The following is a 23,519-nucleotide window of genomic DNA, read 5'->3' as shown; positions in this document are numbered from 1 at the left end:
CCATTTTCACATCACACCTCCATTTCTGGCTGCCCACCTGCTTTAGCCACAGGAAAAAAATCTATAAGAGAAGTGAAATATTTCCCTTTGCAGCCTCAGCACCAATCAGGGTCTATTTCACAGTCTTCCAGATGTTTACTGGTCCTAGAGCAAGACACTGCAAACTCTCCAGTTGTTCAGAATTTCTCTCTTTACTATTTAGACCTTACATTCTACAACAATTTCATCTCCGTTTTGCTTTTGTATGTTTTTCCTCTCAAAGTAGCTCATCTTGAATTCCAAAATCATGCAATCCCCAGGCAGAAGCATCGCAACAGCCTCTTAGATGGACACTGATGCAAAATGATCATTTGTCTCATTCAGAATTCTATTTCTTGTAATATGAGACAAGTCAATTTTTTGGAGGCTTCATGTTTCTGATGTAGACATAAAACCAACTGAGATTGTGCAAGTATTTGCTCTTCACATTCCAGTAAAGCTCATGTAATCTTGTACACACCAACTGCAAGTCACTAATTGCCCTTGTTTGTGTTACGTCAAATTTCTAAATCGTGAAGATGCATTTTTGGTCAAACAGCATTTTGAAAAATTTTATTTCAGCCATATTGATTTATTCCTTGCTTTCCTAGTTTACTTTTGTTCAGTGATATTCATGTTTCCTGAATTTTTCCTTTAGTCTAATAGCATTTTGTTTCTTCTACTAGGTTTGTTTCTTTTAAGTTTAGGACCTATTATTTAATTAGTCTCCTTTTCTAAAGATTAGTGGCAACACATCACATTTTGTTATCCTTTCTTTTCAATAGCAAATGTAATCATCTACCCTGTGACTCATCTGCTGTTGCTCTAGGAATTGCCTTCTGTGCATTATTTAAGAGATGTACCCAATGTTTTCAGTAATATTTGTCATTCTAGTAGTATCAGTTTCAAAGTAGATTAAAACACAGTTAGATGCCACATAATTAAAAAAAAATCTGTATCCAGAAAAAAGAATTTTCAAACACTTTATTGGCAAGTGTTAAATTAAAACAATTGGTTTTCTTGGGGGTGATTTAGAGCTACCAGTTGTTCCATAGGGTAATATTAAAACTGATAAATTTCCTCTAAAGCAGTGGACCTGAGACATACAGTGTTGTGGTGCAACACCTCTGTAGTACATCCTTTCTCCAGGAAATTGGTCATTGGATGGTTCTGATTTCAGAATCTACTTCCTTTAGGTCCAAATTCACAACAGTTTTAAAACAGCTCCTCTCTAAGAGTTTTCACCCTTCACATAAAATAGCACATCAATTTAACAAAAAGTGGCCAAATGCAAGTACTTGTATCTGGGGGCCATTAAAAACAATGAAGAAAGGTGGCATTCCCAAAGTACAGGTTTAGTCCAGTGAGGTTCATCTTCTGTGTGCCCTTTGCAGTCATGGAGAACAGCCAGGCCCTCCAGAGGATGTTTCAGAGCAGAGCAGCTAGCTTGTGTTTGAAATCACATGAGAAGAATCCTCATGGAATATCCCTCCTCCCAGCGTTACAAACCTGTGTGTCTGAAACGTGGCCAACATAATGCCCATCATAAAGAGCATTCTGCAGGGTGCCATGTCCACCCTCCCACAGCCCATTGCCTTCCACGTTACTTTCACCACCTGATCAGCATGGAGAGGCGGGTCACTCTTTGAGGCAGGAGAGAATCCTAGAATTGTTTAGGTTGGAAAAGACCTCTAAGATCATCAAGTCCAACCCAGCACCACAATATCCAGCACTAAACCATGTCCCTAAGGTGCCACTGAAAAGACATCTACATGTCTTTTCACTACCTCCAAGGATGGGGACTCAACCACTTCCAGGTTCCCCAGCCAACCTGTTTCAGAGTTTGACAACCCTTTATGCGAAGCAATTTTCCCTAATATCCAACCTAAATTCACATTGGGTACACGGGTGGGGAAAAACATGGCTTTCTGCTTTTCAGGGCATGAGGTGTTCTAAAAGCATGCAGGTAGGTGCACTGTTGAGCAGGCTCCAGGGGAATGCTGGCATGCAGGAGCAGCAGCTTGGCTCCCGAGGACAGTGAGCAGAGCTCTGTGCTAGGGTACTCCAGTTAATGAACTGAAAACATTGTTAACTAAGCCAATACCACCAGCCTAATGGAAAATCTGCCTTCGCATATGTTGCGCAATTTTTTTAAATTATTGAACCAACTAGGAATTGTTTAATCAACAAAGCCAACAGGAAACCTTCAAAAAGCAGGAGAGTGAAGAGACATGCGCATGTTTACTGATTAGTTTTGTGCATGGCCAAGCCTCTCAGGTTTCCTGTCCTGCAAAGGGCCTTCTACTTCTTCTTGGGTGACATCTTCAGTTTCTGTAGGAGTTTCTGGTGGCCTCATAGTGTGTGTCTACATCCACCACATTTATCTTCATGCTTCCCTTGTGACCAGGTCCACTACAGGTTTTGTCATCTTGGATCTCACAAATAATGACCACAGCATCATTTGGACATGTGTTTTCTGTTTAGAATGACTGAAGATTTTTTTCTGCATTGGAGAAGTTTCCTGACCCAGTTGTGACTGTTTTATACGAAACATTAAAACTGAAGGCACGAGACATGCTTGCACCCTCCTGTGCGAACTCTTGCATGAGAAGAAAACCGTATTTTTAAATTTTGATGTACATTTATTAATCCATTTCTATGTTTTAGTCAAAGTATGGTCAATATACCTGAAATTTATAATACTTCCTCTAAGTAACAGGGTTGTTACCATTCTAGTCCTTTACTGGACAATGATCCTTTTTCATTATACACACTGGACATGAAACCACAATCCATGGCCTAGCTTTGTTTATTTGACTGTCTTGTCTCTGCTTTGTAGGTAACTGAAGCGTAATCTGTAAACTTTTCAGAGCCAAGACATGGTCTGGTATCTACACCCAAAACTCCATGAGCTCTGAGACACCTGGAAGTCCAGACGCAGAATATTTATAATCCCTAAAATGATAAAGACCTTACATATTCTCCACCAAAAGCTTGAAATTAGGAATGGACATATTGTTCGTCCTTTGGATAACATCTGGGTAACTGACAAGCCAACAGATCCTGATAATACCTGAGTTCAGATCAGAGTGTTTCCAGGCACGATCAGTGGTGACCCATCTGAACTCTGCAACACGACAATACACCAAAGGAGATGGAGTAATTGAGAGATTTGCTTTTGATGTATAACACTGTGATAAAGCTTTTCTTTTTCAGTTCTTCTGTGCAGAATATGTACTCCTAATTATTTTGTTAAAACCTGCCAACTTGGTTTGAATCCAGAGGGAATTTTGCTTTCAGAAAGAGGCTTGTACAAATGAAGTCACCAGAATTAATTTCTAGAAACAACCAATAAGTTTCTGTTAGTTCTAGTATATCACACTGCATGTTTGCCTTTGCTTCCTTTGGAAATGAAGAATAAATGGTTCTTAAACAAGTATCTTTAAACAAACTGAAACGTATAAAGTATTATTATGGGGATACAACAACTAAAATTCTATAAATGAGTTATATGCTGTGAATGACTCGCCCTTGTGTCTCCTTTTGAAATACATTAAATCAATTTTTGAGATTTCTGCAATGTGCAATGTATTCATTTTTGTTCCACATGTGGTAAATTTTTTAGAAAAATCCATTTTATTTAGTTTTTCTATATATTTCCATTCAGAGGATGAGTTTCTAATTTTAAAAGAGTCGTAGTTGATATATTTAGTAGATTGGCAGCTGGCATAAACTTTTAACAAAATTGTGTTGAGTAATGCTGACACTCAGGTTGCAAATACCATACAGTGACTAAAAGGAACTAAAACACTGAACACTAAAATTATGATGCATTCTTTAAAAGACAATGTTTATCTAAACACTTACACAAACAGCTCTTTCAATTAAAGATATTAAAAATGAGAAATTCCTTTAAGATTGTTTTATAAAGCATTTTAGTTAAGACAAATAACAATAAACTATAAATTAAACAGAGGCTTCTTCAAGCCTGATAGACAAGTCCTCCCTGGCCTTCAAACAAGTTCCTTCCTGGATGCACTTTCTTGGTAAATTCTGAAAATGATTCATAACTTTATTTTAATTCCTAATCAATCTTTTAATTTCTTTTTTTTTTACTAGGCACATGAAAATAATTTAAAAAACAAGAATATCTCTTTTCTTTTTCCTCTGAACTTTACACCAAAGCTTTTGCTAAAAAATAAAACTTGAAATCCCATTTTTAGTAACTGCTGAAAGCAGATACTGCTCATTGCACAAACCTAGATACAAACGAGCACTGAGGAATTAAACTTCTAGATACACTAAAGCTAAATGAGTTGATTTTTCCAAAAGAAAAACAAACAGCTTGTAAGCAGCAAGTAATTAGTAAACAAAGGAAACCACAAAAGCAATAACAAACATCATAAACCTATTAACTTCACACAGACTAAAATATTAAAGAATAATCTCCATTCCAAAGTAATAACGATTTGCCAAAATATTAACAGCAACAAATAAAAGGTAGCCTTGCATTAAAGTCAGAGCTGGCACAAAGCACACTTTGGGTGAACACACACACACACACACTGCTGTGAAGTTCCTTCTCAGTTGTGTCATATTTTTGATTATTTGGTGATGCACAGCTGGCTGTGGTGCCGTGGTGCCAGTGCCCCTGCCCCACCTTTGCTCCCATTAGCTACCTCTTAGTCTTAGCTCCCATCACCAGCAGCAACAAGCAACTTCCAAACACACAAGGTAAACCAGCCATCTGATATCTTGCTGCCCGCAGAGCACACTGCATGAGTTCAGTTTGAGAGGAGGAGGCTGACACGTAGCAGTAGCATTTGGATTGTTTCCAAATTGTTTACTTCATCTGGATTGTTTCCTGGGGGAAAAGGGATCCTTGGTCGTTACTGGTGCCTGATCTTCTAGCCAGTCTCAGTATTCCCCCACAGGTGTGCTCTTGTTCTGGGTCCATGTCCAAAGATGACAGGAATACAAGCATTTTCCCTTTAACACTATTTAAATTAAAGCTCCAAGCTGAGCCCATGGACGGAAGAGGTGCTTTGCTGGCTTCTTGCTCTGTTCCTTAGGAAACCACCATACCAAGGCTCAGGCAGTAGGGCTTCTCCTCAGCACAAAGCTGCCTGACAGCTACCAACACACCAAACACATTCTCTGTAATCTCAGGACACCTTAGGTGGGACCTTTAGGGCTTCCCAGTGCATCCTCTCCTGTCCCTCCTCTGAGTGAAAGCTGCTCTAATGTCTTATCTGCCATGGAAGTTTCCCCTCTCTTTTCAAGACTCACTCCACCAAAACCCAAAAAAATGACAACAAAACACCTCCTGTTGAGCTTATTTACAACTTTAAGAACAACATATGCAAAAAAGGAATGGATACTTCCTCACTGACTGGTGAGATTTCTTGGTTGTTTTTCTTGAGACATTTCCCTAATCTACTTTTTGAGTCTATTATCTCTGTTATCACAAAACTGTCTTGAAGGGTTAAGCTCTCATCCCAGCCAAGACAAGTCAGACAACTGAGAGGGGGAAAGAGGAAGAACCTTTGTAGATAAGTCTATCTCCTATACACAGTAGCCAACCAGGAAGAGTGATTTGGACCTGGGACTATCGGCCCCTGAGATTGTAGAAAAAACAAAACACGTAACATGCACACCTGTGCACATTACATTATAGCTAAAAAATGTTCATCTGTAATTGCTAAATGTTAGTTTTGATTTGTTCCTTGTTTTACTATTTAAGATCATAGGTCTAACTTTGCATTTGGAGTAATAAACACTTGTATTTACTTTTTCATTGGACTCATTATTCCCCCAACACTTGTTTATTATAACCTTGAATTCCCGAGATACTGCAGCAATCCCTGTCACAACCTTTAGTAAGATAAAGCAACTATTTGTTACACATTCTTCTCCCACAATATAATTAGAGCAAAATAGTTATGAGTCAAATTGTAGCTACCACTGTTTATGACAGAATGAGGATTTTTGCTTGTCATTTGTAGTATTTGTTGAAGAGGCCTGAGAGAGTCAATGCACATTCATTGATCAACATGCAACTTTTAAAGCCTGCATCAACAGTCTTGTATTTCCAGTTTAATCATAATGATTAATCATCATGAAGGTAGACAAACCAGACATCCACACAGGATCTGGTGGAATCAGGCACCAGGAACCTGCACATGAGCAGATCAACAATGAGAGAATGAACCATGTGAAGTTTGCTTTTTGATACAGGATAACTCGAATTCAAATGAATTGTGCTAGGGATTTTGCCTTTTGGACCTCTGCCCTTGCCAGAGAAGGAGAACTGCTGTGCTAGTGGCTAACTGAGATGATGTCCACTCCTTCAACAGGAGATGATACTGCTGGTGGCCTAGGGCCACTATTAAATCCTGTGTATTCTGTGCTCTACAGTGCAGGGTCAAACTCCACAGAGCAGTAAATGACATTATTCCCTAGAACAAGAGTGCTTCTGTATGGAGGTCAAAAGTGATAACATTTCTGTAAACCAAACTGATTGCACTGGAACTGGATGATAAAATTATTGCTTTAGAGTCTGGGTTAATGAAACTTTAACTATGGTTAAAAAAAGAGTATTTTTGATTCAGTTATTAAGTAAACAGGACAGACAAACTCCCCTAAATAACAACACTTATAACAAAAGAACAATGGACTGCTTTAAAAAGGACTTTTCCCAGTTTGCTTCCACACCTCTTTGGCACCTTTAATGCTTTCTCTTTTCACACACTTCCAGTAACCTTGAATGCCTTGCTGCTGCGGTACCTGTTAATAAAGTTAAAGTGTGTTTAGCATTTACAAAAAAAAGACTCCCATTCCCAGATTATGTAAATACAATATGTAATGCTGTGCTGCTCCTTTCATAGTTCATATGTGTAATAACAAGTTCTTGGTGGCAGCACTCCTCCTAGATTCATATGCAGCAAGGAATATCCAGTTTAAAATATATTTTTTTTTCTATTCATTAACTCTACTTCTGTTTCTACAAGCATTTACAAGATAGTTGTAGTAACTGTCTGTGATATTTAAAAACAATTATGTCAGCTTGTTACCCTCAAACCTCGATGAATTCGGTTCCTCAGGACTCCAAGAAACTCGCTGTGGCTGAGGCAGTCATCTCCATCTAGATCAAAAATCTTGAAGATAGTATCCAGAACATTATCTGAGAGCTCCTGTCCCGTTGCCACCTTCACTGCTCTCTTGAACTCAGCTAGTAAAGACATAATATTACATCACAGGTGACTGTGAACTTGTAAAGAAAATGGAAAGCACATAAATACCAGGATTCTGTACAATTTACAATGTCTCATGGGTATCCTAAGTGGACAATTTGGGATGTGTGAACTATTAAATTATTAGGAGGTCTCAGTTCATGCGTTCTTGAGCTTGCTTCATCTTTTGTAATACTACCTTTATTAATCTTATGAAAAACTTTTGAAATGCACTACTTCTCAAATGACAGTAAGAGTGATAATTTTTTCTAGAGATAGCTGCATGCTAAAAACTTACATACTTTTGGGTGCTACCTGCGCATTGGGATGATAAGTGTTTGCCTCGCTATGCTCTCATTAAAAACCCTACCATTTTATTTCAAACCAGTTTCATGCCAATTCATTCTGCAAGAAGACTCTTCTCCTCAGAGAACAGTATTTTATGGTATGCTCCACCTCAACCAAAAATCTCCTCAGCAACTCTGTAGAAACACAGACCACCATGTCTTACATGCTTCTTACAGCACATGGCTTTATATACCTGCAGCTCTGGTTTTTAAGGAAGTAGGCTACCTTCTCTTAAATGACAGTTGAAGAGTTTATCGGGATTTGTGGCAGAAAAAGCCGTCACACCTCTCTGAAGATCTACCTTTGTCTTCAGCTTTCTTGCCTTCTCTCTTTAGTCTCTCTTTACGCCATGTGCCCTACAGATATAACCTACTATCCCCACTTTTGGTGTACAGAATTTGGAGTTTTGACTCAAGGAAGATGAGGAAATGTGGGGTTGCTGTAAAACAGCAGATTGTAAGACTGAAATGATTGTTGTTTATTATAGTAAGCAAAATCCCAACATATGAATTGGCTGCATTTTTGAAGGCATCATGGAAGTGTGAATTTCAAGAAGGGACTGGAGGTTATTAAAGTATAGCAGTATTGTAGATTATTACAGCAAATTGTCCCATGAAGTCATAAATATAGTATTAACATGGTTCTGCTTTCAGAAACAAGTGCTTTTTATAGATAGTGCTATAAATATGTTTAGTTCTGAAGCTTACTAAAGGAAGTAGCATTCCTGACTTAGCTCTAATTTTTGTCTCTTTCAACAATTCCTAATGTAATAAATGTAGAATTTAAATGTAATAAATGTAGAATTTACAGTTGGTTTAAATAAAATTTTATTGAAAATCCTTTTGCAACAGGATGTACCACAATTTGAAAAGGATATGACATATTGGATGATTATAGCAGAGTCTTAATTTTGTCTTTCAAAAGATGTTAACTGTTTAATTTCTTGATGCTAAATTTAAATCCAGACATAGCAATGTACTTTTTTTGAATATAACAAAAAATGAAAAAAGGAGAAAGATCTCCTACAACAGTGGAGGATAATAATCTTCAAACCAAGAAGGGTACCTTAACAGACAGAAAAGATGAGTTGTGAACTTAGAAGAAAAAGAAGTCTAGAATAAAAAAGAAGGATTAAAAGACTGTCTTATTTTTAGATCAATATTAATATGTGTGCGAATACACACATGTACACATATGCAAACAGCAAGACAAAGAAGTTAGTGAGTTTCAGGAAAGGATTAGACATGTAGACATGGAACATCTGTGAGTTACCTCAGCAGCTGACTGCTTTTGATCACAGTGTGGTTCAGTGCATAAACAGAGTCACAACTGCCTGTTGGTTAGGAATGAGTTTTTACAGGGAAAAATTACCAGAGTTAACACCAGCTGATGGCCTCATTATCCTTCGGCACTTAAAAATGGGATACTTAACAGAGAAGTGAGTTAAACTCTTGCATCTCACTGATGACTATTATTTCCCCATTAATTCATCCTCTTTCCACTCTTCACATGCCTTGTGCAAATAAAATCTGTCTCCCCCCATAGAAGAAAAACGTTGTTAAACCAGACTGAGGAGGGCCATGAATTCAGCTGGGAACAGAAGCACATGATGGGAGAAGCTGAGGGAGCTGGGAAGACCAGAAGTGTAAGGGGGGAATCTTGCTCCAGCCTTCAACTGCCTAAAATGGGTTATAGAGTAGATAGTGCCCCATTTTCTCAAAGGTGTGCAGAGGTAAGACACAATAATTGTAAGTTGCAGCAAGGGTTTGACACAGAAGAGGAAAATCTCCACGATGAGATTGGTTAAGCACTAGAACAGCCACCCAGAGAGGCTGCAGAAATTAAACTCTTCCTGAAGGCTGGACTAACTAGTGACTTTCTGACGAAAGTCAGAAGTTGTAAATCCCCCTGTTCTGGCCTTTTTTGGTTCAAATTCCATCCAAACACCTCTCTCTCAAGAATATGTAATTCTCTTGGTGCCCTCTTATATCTCTCTCACATTTTTCACATAAGCCCACCAACTATTAATTCCATAACAAAACCACATTTTTTCTTTAAAAAAACCCCCAAACCACAGGTGTACAGCACTTACCCCGTTTCACAGGACGATTGGCTACAGTAAACATCTGCATGGCAATGGAAAAGTCTTCCAGGTTATTTGTAAACTTGCAGAAAGTCTTGAATTCTTCCAAGCTGATATTCTAGAGTATCACAGAATTCAGATGATATATAATGAACAATACATTCAAATCCCAATAATTCTATTTCATTAAATCAGGTGGGAGTTAGTGTTTAGGTGCGATTGCCTACTCACTGTCAGTACTTGCATTTCTCAGCTGGCAAATTATCAGTTCCTATTTGCATAAAATTCAAGGTCTGCAATAACTCTTTTGGTAACTAGTTACCTTATTAGATACTCACATTCAAATGAAAACGTACATACAAACAAGGAAGCAAAGCAAAGCAAGCTTTGGGTACCAACCTCTCCCGCCTCGATTCTGTCTTTCACATTCTGCCAGTAAATTTCATTGTTTTCCTCATCAGTGAAGTACAGCAACCATGCTGCAAAGTCTTCTTTTCTCATGACGCTCAAACCCTTTGAAAACTTTATGAATTCCATTTCTTGTACTTCTGTTTGCAGATTTTCCATGAACCTAAGTGTAAACAGATATTATCCAGCAGTTGATATCCACATCACTGTATCACTACTACTACATAGGCTACTAAATGCAGTAGACAGTAACTCTGAACTAGAGATACATCAATATCGTTGTTTTAAACATCACCACTTTGATTTTACCGGCGCGTGTGGATTAATTCCCAGGGCTGCATTTCCACATCGGCACCAGCAGGGCACGCTCTCGGCCCGCACAGGTGGCTGCTGCCAGGGGAACCTGCCGATGTAACACTGACCATCTAGTTTTTACTAATGTTTAAAAACGCGTTGATAAGGAGATAAAATAATTGGTAAGGCAGCAGCATAACGAATGGATGAAAAGAGACATGGTAACTAAAGGCCTGACACATAATTTATGAGATTTCATATTAATAGGAGAGGAATGACAAGGTTGGAAGGTGCCTAGAAAGATGAGGCCTTAGTAACCACAAAGGCGAAAGAAAAGAGGAAACTTGAAATCGTCACTGCAGGAGAAGATGACTGAAAGCCTCAAAGATTATAACTGCATACAGAGGTTTGGCAAATCAATTCTGCACTCACTACAGGATGGATTAGAGAGGATTATAATTCACATGTACAGAGTTCAGAAGAGCACAGAAGATGATGTTGCAGGAAAGTAAGAAAAGAACGGGCTGAAAAAGGAAAGGGCGAACATCAAGGTTTTTAGGAGACACCCATTCATTTAGGAAGAAAAGAAAAAGTATTGCAAGAAGCAAGTAACAACCTGCAGGTACAGAACTGGAACTGTAAGGAGAGTTGGAGCTTTGAGTTTCCCTAGTTTGGTCTACATGGCCATTAATTATTCTCATTAATTCCCATTACTTTATTCTGGCTAATATTAATTTTGAAAAAGTAAAAGACAATACTGTGTGATCCATTTGATAACTTCCATGTCAGAAATGGGGCAACCAAAAAACAAGCAATGGTTTTTAAATAAAGGCTAAAAATAGTGGTGCCTGCCAGAATACTTTTAGTATTTTGAAAGAACCATGCTTTATTGAGTTGCAGAAATTACTGACAGGAGGCAATGAAATATACCTACACTGGGATGAAGAAATTATTTGGAGAAGAGGACAGTTAAGCGTCTATGTAGCCAGTATCAGCAGAGGCTCATTTGCTCATCAGTGTTTGCAGGGCCTCACTGGGTTTGAATTCTTTCCCTTGAAATTATGGCATTTTAGTTCACACAGCTATCTTTAGTTCTTTAATGAGATCACTTGGACAATTAGTAGCTCGAAGCTCTGTGAAGTCTGTAAGGGCTTAGCTGAAGACTGCTGTTGTGGCATAAGCTCTCTCTTGTATTTTTTCTTCTAATAGGTAGAGCTGCACATGCAAATGAAGGGCAAACAAATGCTTCACAGCTCAGGACACGCAGGTAAATGAAAGCCTTATAGTGGAGATGATTTTAAGTTTCAGGCTAGAGTTTAATTAGAGTAATACCGAGGAGGGGTACAATATGCTCTCACATTTTATATGTGCATTTTTCAGGTCTAGTAAAGGGGATTACAAGGCTCTCACAGTATAGTCAAACACTAAGGTATACTCCTCCAGAGTCAACTTTAAGACCTGACACACTTTGAACTCCCCCGACTCTCCCTCTCACAAGGAGATGAAACACCAGAGGACCAGTAAGTGCCACTAGTGTGACCGGGCAGCCGCTTGTCTTGCAGAGCAGCAAAAGCTGACTTGCACAGCTTGCACTCTTCCCTTTTCAAACCCAGCTGCTCTCTTTGTAACTCATGAGAACAGTCTCTGGCCACCACTGCAGTCAGCATGTGCCGGGGAGACAAGCCTGGCTGCATGGGTTGGCACAAGTGGCCCTGCTGCACCCACATCTTGCAACAGTCCCCCCAGGTCCTGGGAAGGGAGGCTGAGGTGCAGGGGGAGAGAACAGCATGGACCTGGCATGTGGACCAGGCATGGAGTCAGTCCAGCAGAGACTGACTAGGGCCACTTGGCCGCATTTTGAGAGTGGCCGTCACAGGTAAGGAATAGGTGGTATCTGGGATGTGTGGCTTGTACTTAGCTGGAAGTCACTGTGCTGAACAGTATCTTTGACTGTAATTTCTAAGCTATGTAACGTCTGGTTTGGAGGAAGAGAACTGCTGAAAATGAGGTCACTTACAGAAATATGCCTAGAACTTGGATATAGGGAAACAAGACACTATGTTTTATTTTCTTGGCTTTTAATCTATGAAAGGTAGATATATTTTGCAACAGACTTAAGGTCTTGAGTCTTTAGCTATTTATCTTGGGGAGCTAACTCTCAGTAATTTGCTTTACCGGTCAGTAGCCATAGGTGATTACATAGAAGCATATTCTTCCACCTTTTCTGAATATTGCATTTCCTTAAGTAGAAAAGCCTTGGCGACCTGCCCTCTAGCCAGACCCAATAAAGGCAGGAGAGCTGAAAGATCAATCACTGCTACAAGATAAGGAAGGAGCAGGTGACCCACCAAGCTGCACAGCAAAGCCAGAGCAGAAAGTGAAGGTTTTGGCTGTGGCATTTTTGATGTGCTCTTGTTTCTTCACCCTCTTCTAACTGAAGTTCATTTCAACTTGTAGGCTTGCTCCTGGCAAGCCAGAGTGGGAAGATTTTCTGCTGTATCAAATGCTACTCGGAGTAGCAGCTGAAATGTGCAATTTTAAGTTTATGCGATAGTTTCCCATATTAAAAAAATTAAAATACTGTGAGTCATCGCATCAGCATTCTAGGTCATTCTTATTCCCAGATGTGAGAGTTAAAAAATCCTAATGAGTTTTTTTTCAAGTGAAAGTTATTATAAGTTATTAAAAATAACTTTCTGGTTAGGAAGTAAAACTTGATACATAAATGTCAAGACACCACTAGGGATACTTGCTTTTGTTATCTTCTGGATCACAGTGCTGCTATGAGTTTCAGCTGGAAAATGCTCAAAAATTTATCCAGATATTAGGAAAAAAACCCATAGGAATGAAATTCCTGCTCTCCCAAAGTCAGTGGGAACTTGACTGGGAGCTTTGAAGGGAGTCAGAATTCAACTACAGGAACAGGATTCTGATTATAGATCTGCTCTACAATTAAAAAATTACACTGGGAATACTCTTATGTTGATTGAAAATAAAAGCAAACCCTCAGTTTCCAAATAAAAAGGAAAGGCAAATCATAAATTTATAAGATGGGGAAAAGGCTGAGAACAGACAGTACTTTCTTTAAGATAACCCATTTTATGCACACTCTCTCAAACACCCACATTGAAGGCCAATGGCCAAATTCCTTATCAAGCTACAACAGCATCCAAAAACCTTATCAGGACTTACCCCTCATTTTGTAATGTGCTCTACTATAGAAAGAGGGAGTCTCTCAAGACTTTTTGGCAATTCAGCTTTAATGGTGTTAAAGCACCACAAAGAAATGAAAATGTAATAAAAGCAGGGAGACCCCAGGAATGCAGCTATTCCCCCTCCAGCCAGAGAAGTGCTAGCATTGTACTCTTTATGGAACACAAAATAGTAGAATGACACACTAATGGAAATGTTTCCACCTCTTGACCTGAACTGTCTATGCAGAGCTTTAACACTCTAGTACAGATCTGACCAGTTCTTGTCGCACTGTTTTGTAGGAAGGAAACTTAACAACAAAGATAGTGGTGGATATACCACTCCAGCATTTATACTCTGCTGTGGCTCCTCTTTGGACACTGAAGTCCTTTTGAAGAATTGGTAACCCTCTCTGCACCAAAAGACTGTTGCAAACCAGATGCGAGTTGCCTTTTTGCAATCTGACTTTCAAACCTCAATATAGAAAATATCACAAAGGCTTGACATTAACCTTTAGAACATTTAGATGTATGCTTGTAAATTCAGTTCTGTAAGCGTTAAGATAGTTAATCAATCTCACAATTTTCAGAATTACAGACAAACCCCTCTTTGATTTACTGTCCTAAGTATTTCTAAATCAAACCAAACCCCTCACTTTCATTTATAACCATTGTGTAGAAACTAATCAAGCTATTCTTTTGCTAAGTATATAGGAAAGGAAGAAACAGACTTCTCAATCTCTTTACTAAGTATTTGGGAAATATTCAGATTGAGTTACGATAGGAATATCACAAAGCCAGATTTTGTTGCTGTCTCCACCTCCTCACTGCCTGATCTTGGTTGCACTAGATGTATTCTTTAAGTGCATTAGGGCTCTGTCTATATATGTACATACATAGAAAGAAGTGTAGGTACAGAGACAATTAAGGAAGCAATCATACTCTGTTTCTGCAAAGCAATTCCAAATCCCCAGATGAAAACCACTGAAAATGTACAAGCTACAATCACAGCTAAAGCGCTGCCAGCTGATGATGCTACCTGAAACAGATCCTGCATCCCTGCATTGGCACACACACAGAACAGCCCCCCAAAAATGTCAGCACTAGCAGTGGGGTTCAGCCTGGATCATTCTGCTTTCTCAAATGAAAGGTTTCAAATGAAATGTACCAAGGAATTCAAAATACTGAAAGAAAGAAACAGGGTAGATAGGGAAAAGGCATGATTTGTGTGCATAGTTATACAATTTGTGACCTTCAAGCTAAAGCAGAAATAAAAAAGGGACCACGATTAAACAATATTTCTGGTGCAAAATTCTATTAACCAATGAAAAGTTTGGAAGCAACAGATCAGGTAAGAAAATGCCATAAACTGGATTTGAAATGTTAATTTTCCTTATATGATTAAAAGATGCTCATTATTTAACTATAACGGGAAGTACTTTTTTGTAAGACATCCCAGGAAAAAACACAACTATCAGAGAGTTTTTTGAATATCCTTTCCACACTTTCTGCACTATTTTTTACCTTCAAGAAGACTGTGAGAGATTTAAACTTGCTTGGGGACAGATTATAGAAAAAAATCACAGCAGCTGTAAACTGTTTAGGGAGTGAAATAGTGTCTCCTCTTTTATTTGGGATTAAACATACTTAAATAAGATCAGTAAAGGACTTTTTTTCAGGGGAAAAATAGTGTCTGTCAGGAAGAAATATTTCCTATATCTAGAATACTAAATAGTTTTCCACTCAGAATAAAAAATAGTACATACAATATAGCTGAAAATTAAAGCACAATTGAAAATTTTTTTTGTAAGGAAAAGACCAAAAATTATTTCTGTATCAAAAAACGGGGAGAAATCCATACAAAAGAATAAAAAGCCTGGAAATCTGGGGAACTTCTGGCTTCATGTTTGAAATCCGACATTCTCTAAGACAGGTCCTGGTATTAGAAGACGACATTATTGTTGAGGTGTAAAACTGAGTGGTGGTAATCTGAAACAGAAACTTGTTCAGATCTTCTGAGAATAAAGTTTCACCTGATTAAAGCCTCTTGTATTAAATCTACCTTTCTTTGTTACATGATTTTAGGCTGCTGCAAATTCCTCTATATTTTCTTAAACTGATACAGGAGAATAAAGTTATAGGATAATGTACATCCTGGATTGCTTTCACTGCTTCTAAGCAGTTCCAACTGCAGAACAATATGGGTATTCCACCAGTGTTGCTCAGCAGAGAATGAAGAGGAGCATCTTCGGTTGCTGTTCTGACTACGTTCTGGAGAGTCATGAAAAAGAGCTTTACTAGTGCCACAAAATAACTATAACAAGATTGTTTCTTTACTTCCACGCTCTCAGCACCCAAGAAAGGTTGAAAAGTGATCTGATATTCTGCTTCATGGTCTGATTCTTTACACTTGGTATAAAAAACTCTTGTGTGTATCAAAAACATATGATTTCCCAAGAACCACACAGCAGCTACAGATAGATGATTAAGCCATTTTCCCTCCCTACACTCACTCAGTGTGCCTCCTGTGCTCAGGGTAGTAGGAAGGGAGGCACAAGAGCTGGCTTATATCAGTCTCACCTTGCCTGAAGAGATGTAGACAGTTTCCATTTTCTTTGTGCCATTTGAATGCAAAGAAAGGAGAACAGGACAAATTAATTGCCTTGGTATATTGACTGTGGCTGTCTGACAGTTTTTAAATGTTTGGACTGTGGGCTAAAAGGGTTGGACAACACTGGTGTACATGCAGATACAGATGGCTGCACACTTACAAAAGGATTTTTTAATGCCAGCCAAACTGAAAAGGAGGAAGCATGAGGAAAATATATGTAAGTAATGAGATGAGAACACTAGTCTCAGCTTTCAGAATTGCCATGTAAGTATGGTAAAATTTCACAATGAGAGCATTCCTGATTTTTTTTTTTTAAAGTTTCAAGGACTCTGCAGCACAGTAATATCTGTGTATTTACATAATGTGACAAGTTTTAGTGTGTCCTAATCAAACCTAATCACCTCTACTTTCTACTAGGTACTACACTGATCAATGGAAAAGCTTTCTAGGCAAGAACTTGGAAAATGATAAAAGCATTTACCATCATTATTTTCTGCTTTTGACAATGATCTATGTCTGTACAGCTCATCAGTCATCTCTTGTAAAAACAGCGTGGCACTTTGATCAAACAGCCAACAATAGCTTCTCGCATAAGGTAAAGTGTTATGAGAGGCCATCAGATAGAAATCACATTTTCCCTGAACAATAGGAAGCCAGAAATGATGTGCTTGATTTACTTGCAAATAAAATAATGTGAAAGGTGATATCTTCACAGAGGTTAAAAAGACAGTGATCCTTTTATTCACCTTTCTTCATGTTAAACAAACTTCACTGTCATGTTGCAACTGAGATGGAGTGTCTATGCAGTGATAAAGAGGCACATTCCAGCTCTACGAAACATAACTGCCACTGTTGAAAAATTACCTGCATTAAACCTTACACTTATCCCACAAATTTTAAGAGCAAGATGTGGGAGTTTGATTTTGATTACAGGCCTCTATCTGTGTGGCGGGCAAAGGTCTTTAACCTATGCGTTCTGAATGTACTAGGTACATAGTTTCATCAATGTCATGCCTCATTGGGTCAATGTAGGATTTTATCTAAAACCTGAGGCTTTTCAGTTTACACTGTATATGCAAACACAACCTTTTACTGGTGCTCTCTGCCTTTTGTTTCATTGAGAGGATCTATGGTATTTATAGGGAAGGGAGCTGGAGACATCTTAAACTTATTTTACTCACTTAGATTCCTATTGAGCTGAGGTCTTCAAAAGAGAAAGACTGTTTATTTGAAGACTGGTATGTACCAGAGGCACTGGAGCCGAACACTTTTTAGTCTACTGATTGCAACAATGCTCATTTTTAAGAGGGCTGACACACACTCTCCATTTCTGAATATAAACTGAAGTAAAAAATTATTCTATTTTATTTTTGCAGTCTGTAAAGGACTGATTATTTTTGTAGAAAAGGTAATACTGATGTAGATAATGTTCTCTTGATGTCATGCTAGGAGATGTGTGTCAAGATTCAAACAGGTATCTGCATAGTCTCATTGCAAAAGTAGTTCAAAGGGTGAAGGAAAAGGCACAGGTAAAGCTTCAACAGCAGCTGGAATTTGAAGCAAGTGGATAAGTTGCCTACAGCTTACCATGATAGCTGTAATAGGGAAGGGGGTATCTCAGCTCAGAAAATATTTTTTATTTGATTAGAAGTCACTTTTTTGGTGATTTGGTCAAAAAAAACACTCATGAATCACATTGTCTTAAGGTATGTCACCATAGAACTGCCAAGAATGGGAGTCTCAACCCTCACAGCCTCCAGGCCCATTGCTGCTCTGGAGTTATGGTGCTCAGCTCCTGTAGACAGCAGACTCTAGGAGCTAAATGGGAAATGCAATCATGCAAAATCACGAATAATCTCTACTTCGTTGCTTAATTTTCTGAATCAGCTCACTGTAAGATCAGATTAATGCCAGTGTTGGTACAAAGCAGAGGGGACAGGAACAAGACTGGTTCCTGTTAGGCTTGTCTAGCTGAAAAAATACCTGAAAAACTCAGAATAGCGAAGTTTTTGCTTTCCTTCCTTTCCAAAGAAGTGTACCAGCAGCATAGTATTAACACCACAGTCTTCCAGTTCTGTTTCCTATTAAAAAAAACACACCAGTATGATTGTTATGCACTGCATGATTAATATATACTCACCACAAATTTAGAAATATTTATTTGAACCAGAATTTCACAAGAGATACTTGCAATTTAATTACTATCACACAAGATCTCAGAGCTGAACACCACTTCCAACATCAACTGCTAACAGTGTATTATAAGTTCTGTTTCTAAATATTCTGTATGAAAGATAAGGACAAATTACAACCACTGTCAGCGTATTTTATTATTAAAACGGAGAAGGTTGCAAGTTAAATCTTTAAAAATCTTTATTCTTAGGTGAATAGAAGATTTAAATAAAGGTAATATCTGTAAAAAAATTTTAGTTATATATTTCTAATATGTTACAGCCATTTAAAAACATACACAATAGTCTTATAAATGAAACTAGGAAAATGCAAACATTGACAATGCTGTATTATAATATGCTCTTACAAGGCTTCTTCAAAATTTTCAATGTTAGAGATTTTTCTATGTATTTTTAAAATCCAAAGAAGAAATTTTTGCAGAGAAGGGGTGCACATTGTTTCAACTCAACAGCATCTTTAACAAGCCTAAACCCACACATAATTCTTCTTTCAGCACTAGCATACAGGCATTTCTTTGAACACAACAAAACACTAAGCAACACGAGAGATTTTTTTTTTGTAAGTCCGTAGGGATTTCAGCAAACTATTCTTATGACATCTAAATAGCCTCTGTGTCTTTTATCTGCTTGAAGAGGTAAGATGAAAGACAAGAGTCTATTCATAAGATTTAATACTAATGGTTATTTAGCTTTCAGCGTCATCAATAACAAGTCCCATTAGTCCACTGTGTTTCATGCTTACTGCATATGTGACACAGTTATTTCATAGTTAAAGCATTCCTCATTTCTACTGCAAGCTACAATTCACCAAATGCCAGGGACATGAGTTATGTATGAGTGAACCCAGAAAAAAACCTCTTCGAGCCACATGCAAACTTTTATAATTTAATTGCAGGCAAAGAATATTTAAATACCTGCAAGATCCATCCTTCTGAAGTTTAAACACTTCAGATTACTGTGAAGACTGATGCATAAACATTGGCATATGCTTTTTTGAAAGTCAAAAGTCAAACATTCATGCATGCTTATTTGAAATTCAAACCCAAACTATTTATATCAAAATGCAAAGTTTTCTAAGAAGAAAGAGAGAAGAATCCACATATCCTTCAGTGCAGTCAGATTCTAATGTGCGTTCTGCTTACATGTTTAAAGGAGACTTAAAAAATGCAAGAAATAAATTTGCTGGCGTAATTTTAAAAACTGAATTCATGATTATGCAATTTAATGCTTCCAATTTAATGAGTCCATATTACAATCAGTGCCATATTGAAAACAAACTGAAAAACTAGGTTTAAAATAAGCTTTTAAAAACTTAGTCTGTGACAGAAAGTTTTTTTCTTCTATTTCTCTAGTTACAAGCTAGAAGAAGGCATACAAACAATACCTACCTCATCTTACCTAAGATGACAAAGCCTATCCCTGAATTAATAACAAATATGCACTACTTGTTGGCTACCCTCTTTATCAGTTGAAATTCCATAGTGAAATTGGCAGATGTCCAAATACCATGTTAGTGAGAGTTAAATATATTTTAAAACTACAAAACAGTACATCTCTTTAAAGCATAAAATGCAGTAGGAGACCACAGAGACTACAGCTTAAGGGTAAAATTTTAAAAAATTGCTTTTCCTAGCGTTAATGTTATTAAATTAAAGTACATGTTAGTACACAATTCCTTTTTGTTCACAGAATCATTAGGAGCTTTTGCTGCTGAACTGTATAAATTAGTACCAACATGACAAATCTTTGTTAGAAGATAATGAGAGTTCTATTAATATTTCCAACACCTCACCCTACTGAGCTTAGGTAAAAGAATAACTTACATTTGGAATGTCTCTGCAATGAGAATGAAATGGTAACCTAATCCTAGAGCTGCAAAGAAGATCAGACTCATAGCTTTGAGTCACTATCTAAATTGAGTGAAAGTTTGTATTCTGGTGTATCTGGTACCTTCAGCTCCGGTAGGGTGCACCATAGAACCCTTCTGAACTGTGCATTTTACCGAAAGCTGAGGCACAGAGTGGAGAAAGAATCGTGATGTTCTTAGTTTTGTTTTGATAAAAGCACAGAATGGGGCAGGGACATGTATCTCGACTGGGGAACTCAGACATGTTCCAGGGTCAGACAAAGAATCCCAAAGACCACACAATCTGATGCCACACAAGTCTGTGAACTAATGAACACACGTGTACGTATTACAAACATAGGCTAATTTTCCTAGAGTAATGTTAACGCCTCCTACACTTTTCAAAAGCACCATGAACTGCTGAATTATGCAATTATTTCTTTTTAAGCAAGATCAGATAAAACAACAGTTATTTCCTTATTACATTACACAGGCTGTTAACATAAGAGGCCTGATGCTGCAAACACTGAGTCATGGGCACAGATCTACCTAACCCTGTAGCTCCCCACTGAGCTTTTGACGTTTAGGACCTGATACTGCAGCAAGTATCAACAAGTGCCACTGAGAAGAAACTTATCGCACAGGGAGATGGGATTTTCAGAATAATGTACCTAACTGATTTTCAAAACTCATCTGAAATGCTAATAGACTTACTGTCTCTAGATTCTTACCACCTTTCCTTGCAGAATTTGCCTGAGGCATGACCGGAAAGCATTCATCATGATTAAAATCTGCAATTCGTTTCTTGTTCTCGTGCTTGCTTCCTGGGAGATAGTATTTGCTGTGCAATGTCTTGTTTCAATAGAAATTGTAAAAAAACATATTTCAGATTGCATTTTTTTTTTTAGTTAAAAGGAGAGTGAGTAGATGGAAGAATGGGCAGAAAAGTGAGGTCAGGCAAGGAGAACATTAACTTAGTTTCTGTCTGCTAGTGACGTCCCAAATTTTTCCAAAGGTAAGACTAAATCCTTGCAAATTTTTCTGAGTCTACTTCTCTGAAATGCTCTTTGTTTTTAAGCTGCTAGCTCAGTCAATTTATCACACCAGACTTCTATCCCAGCCTACCCTCATACACTGCTCAAGAGAATTCAAACTTTCTGTGATTTTGAGAGTCTCCAAGATATTGGGATATATCCTACTACTCAGTTCTGGAAAGAAGGTTTAAAGACGTATCCATTATGAAATTAATCCTACCAACTACAGCCAGTCAAAGGAACTGTAAACAGGCAAACTAGTGGAACCAGGAGACCAGATCTCCAAAAGCAGTCCTTTTTGGTGAAGTCCAGACAGTCTCAAGTGGGCCCCAGAATGACACAACATATTTCATGATGAATCAACTCTCATCATGATGTAAATCCATACTTAAGCTTTTTAATGCTTTGCAACACACTTTCTTATTAGGTAGGATTCAAGGTCTGATGCAGAAGGGCTAAAATGTGCACAACTGTTTCTACAGAGGATATAACAGACAACATCTGAGAAATCTCATGGAACAGTTTCTAAACAATAAACAGCTTATATCCAGCATTCAACAACATCCATAATTCCCATTATTGGTGGGATGAGTTGTTTTTCAATGACAACTAATGCCATGGAATCTCTCTGCTGTACCCTTAGTGCCTTTAGTAATGAAGAATGTGGAACTTCATGGACATCCTTAGGTTTCAGCACGTCACCCACAGTTCTGCATTTGTGAAGAGGAGCAGAATAAAAATGGTTTCCAGCCAAAGTGGCTAAAGCTAATTTGGGAGTAGATACTGTAGGAGATACTTTATGCCACAAACAGAAACAGGTTGAAACTAGTCATGTTGTGAGTGGGTTGACTGTGTTGAGGAGTCACAGAATGCCACTGTTGCACTGCAAAGCCTGAGGCTGCCCCAGGGGTGCACTGCTGGCAGCCTGTGAAAGCAGCTTCTATGCACAGCTGGGGACAGCTCCTCACAAGAATTCAGGCCCTGCCTCTCTGTCATGGCATACTTCCCCCCCCCCCGAAGTAGAGATTCCATAATAAGGACCCCCCTCAGCAGGTGTGATGTGCTTTGAAGCACAATATTTCAATCAACATGGACTTGGCCTTGAAGACCAAGCACATCCATCCTCAGCATGTGCAAACCTCCTTGCTCTCGGTGCTGAAACTGACTCAGGTGGACTGTGACCAACTCCCCCAGCCCGGTATCCAAACATATCCACAGATTGTCCACGTTCATGCTGCCATCACAGGTTTCAGTTACCCCAAAATGCCAACTGAGCATGTTTAAGTGCACCATTTCTAATTTATTCCAACTAATTTTACAAGCAAATGCATTAGGTAGCCTTCAGAGATGATAACCAGATTCTTACTGTTTTGAATCAAAGACAAATTAGTGCAAGGCCAAATCACGTGTCTTCCTTGGGCTATCAGGAGCCCACACTGCTATCTGGCTTGTCTGTATAATTTAAAGTGCTTCAGAGTAGGTTAAATAGCAGAGACTAAAAGGGTGGTCTTGCCTTACACATTTGTGCAATAGAAAGCAATGTTACTGTGACCATGACAGACGTCCAGATGAATTCCTTGTGGGAGAGGCTTTTGCTGTTTAAGCCAAATTCAATGTACTTGTAGAATAGGTACCTAGAAAGATGTCAGAAAGCATGTTTCTTTTTCTCTCTTAAGGTTATAATGTCATCGGCTCATATGGAAAAATAAAATAATTTCCTTGTCCATGAGGCAAAAAATGACCCCACAGTTTTTTAGTATCCTAATACTTTGGTGTCAGATGTCTTGATTCTTTAGGGAGTTTACCTGTCTGGAGGGCTTTCTTTAAAGCATGCAGGACCATCACAGTGCTCCTTCGTTTAAACTATCTAAAAGCTTTTCAACAGAATTCAATGTTAAACTGCTGATAGAAAACATACATATTTATGTTGGAGAAGATAGGTCAAGAAAAAATGTGCATTCCAGTTGAACTGAGAGGTTACAAGATTAATGACAGACTCTTTTGAGAAGGGATATTAATTTTAGTCTTGGACTAGAGTCTTGCAAAATTTGATGTGTTGCGCCCCTGTTACAGAGTACTGAAGAGTACAGGCAGTCTTAGTTACACTGGGCCCAGGGTTATGCAGAGTTTGAAGGTCTGGGCAGAAAACTTTAAACTAACTAGAGATTCTAGGGAGCAGATGGGCAAGTTATGATGACCTGCACAGTCCCTGTGGCTGAGGAGATGCATCAAAATGATGCAATGTCTGAAGGTCCAAGTGTA

The 23,519-nt window shown here is 38.3% G+C and overlaps 1 protein-coding gene across 2 annotated transcripts in view; it reads right to left on the bottom strand.

Moving 5' to 3' along the window:
• Positions 1–172: 172 nt before the first annotated feature.
• The window catches only part of MICU2 (mitochondrial calcium uptake 2), a 146,186-nt gene continuing 122,839 nt past the window's right edge, over positions 173–23,519 (bottom strand). For both annotated transcript variants that reach the window (XM_027652522.1, XM_027652513.1), the window contains exons 8-12: positions 18,169–18,266; positions 10,081–10,252; positions 9,691–9,799; positions 7,092–7,249; positions 173–6,804 (exon numbers count right to left, since the gene is read on the bottom strand). In XM_027652522.1, coding sequence (XP_027508323.1) covers positions 6,700–6,804; positions 7,092–7,249; positions 9,691–9,799; positions 10,081–10,252; positions 18,169–18,266 — 642 coding nt within the window. In that variant the 3' untranslated portion in view covers positions 173–6,699. The remainder of the gene's footprint in view (positions 6,805–7,091; positions 7,250–9,690; positions 9,800–10,080; positions 10,253–18,168; positions 18,267–23,519) is intronic.

Source organism: Corapipo altera, unplaced genomic scaffold (genome assembly GCF_003945725.1).
Source record: "Corapipo altera isolate COAL_440 unplaced genomic scaffold, ASM394572v1 0, whole genome shotgun sequence".
NCBI classification, from domain to species: Eukaryota; Metazoa; Chordata; class Aves; order Passeriformes; family Pipridae; genus Corapipo; species Corapipo altera.
Note: the sequence above shows the minus strand (reverse complement) of the source record. Positions and strands in the feature narration are given on the sequence as shown.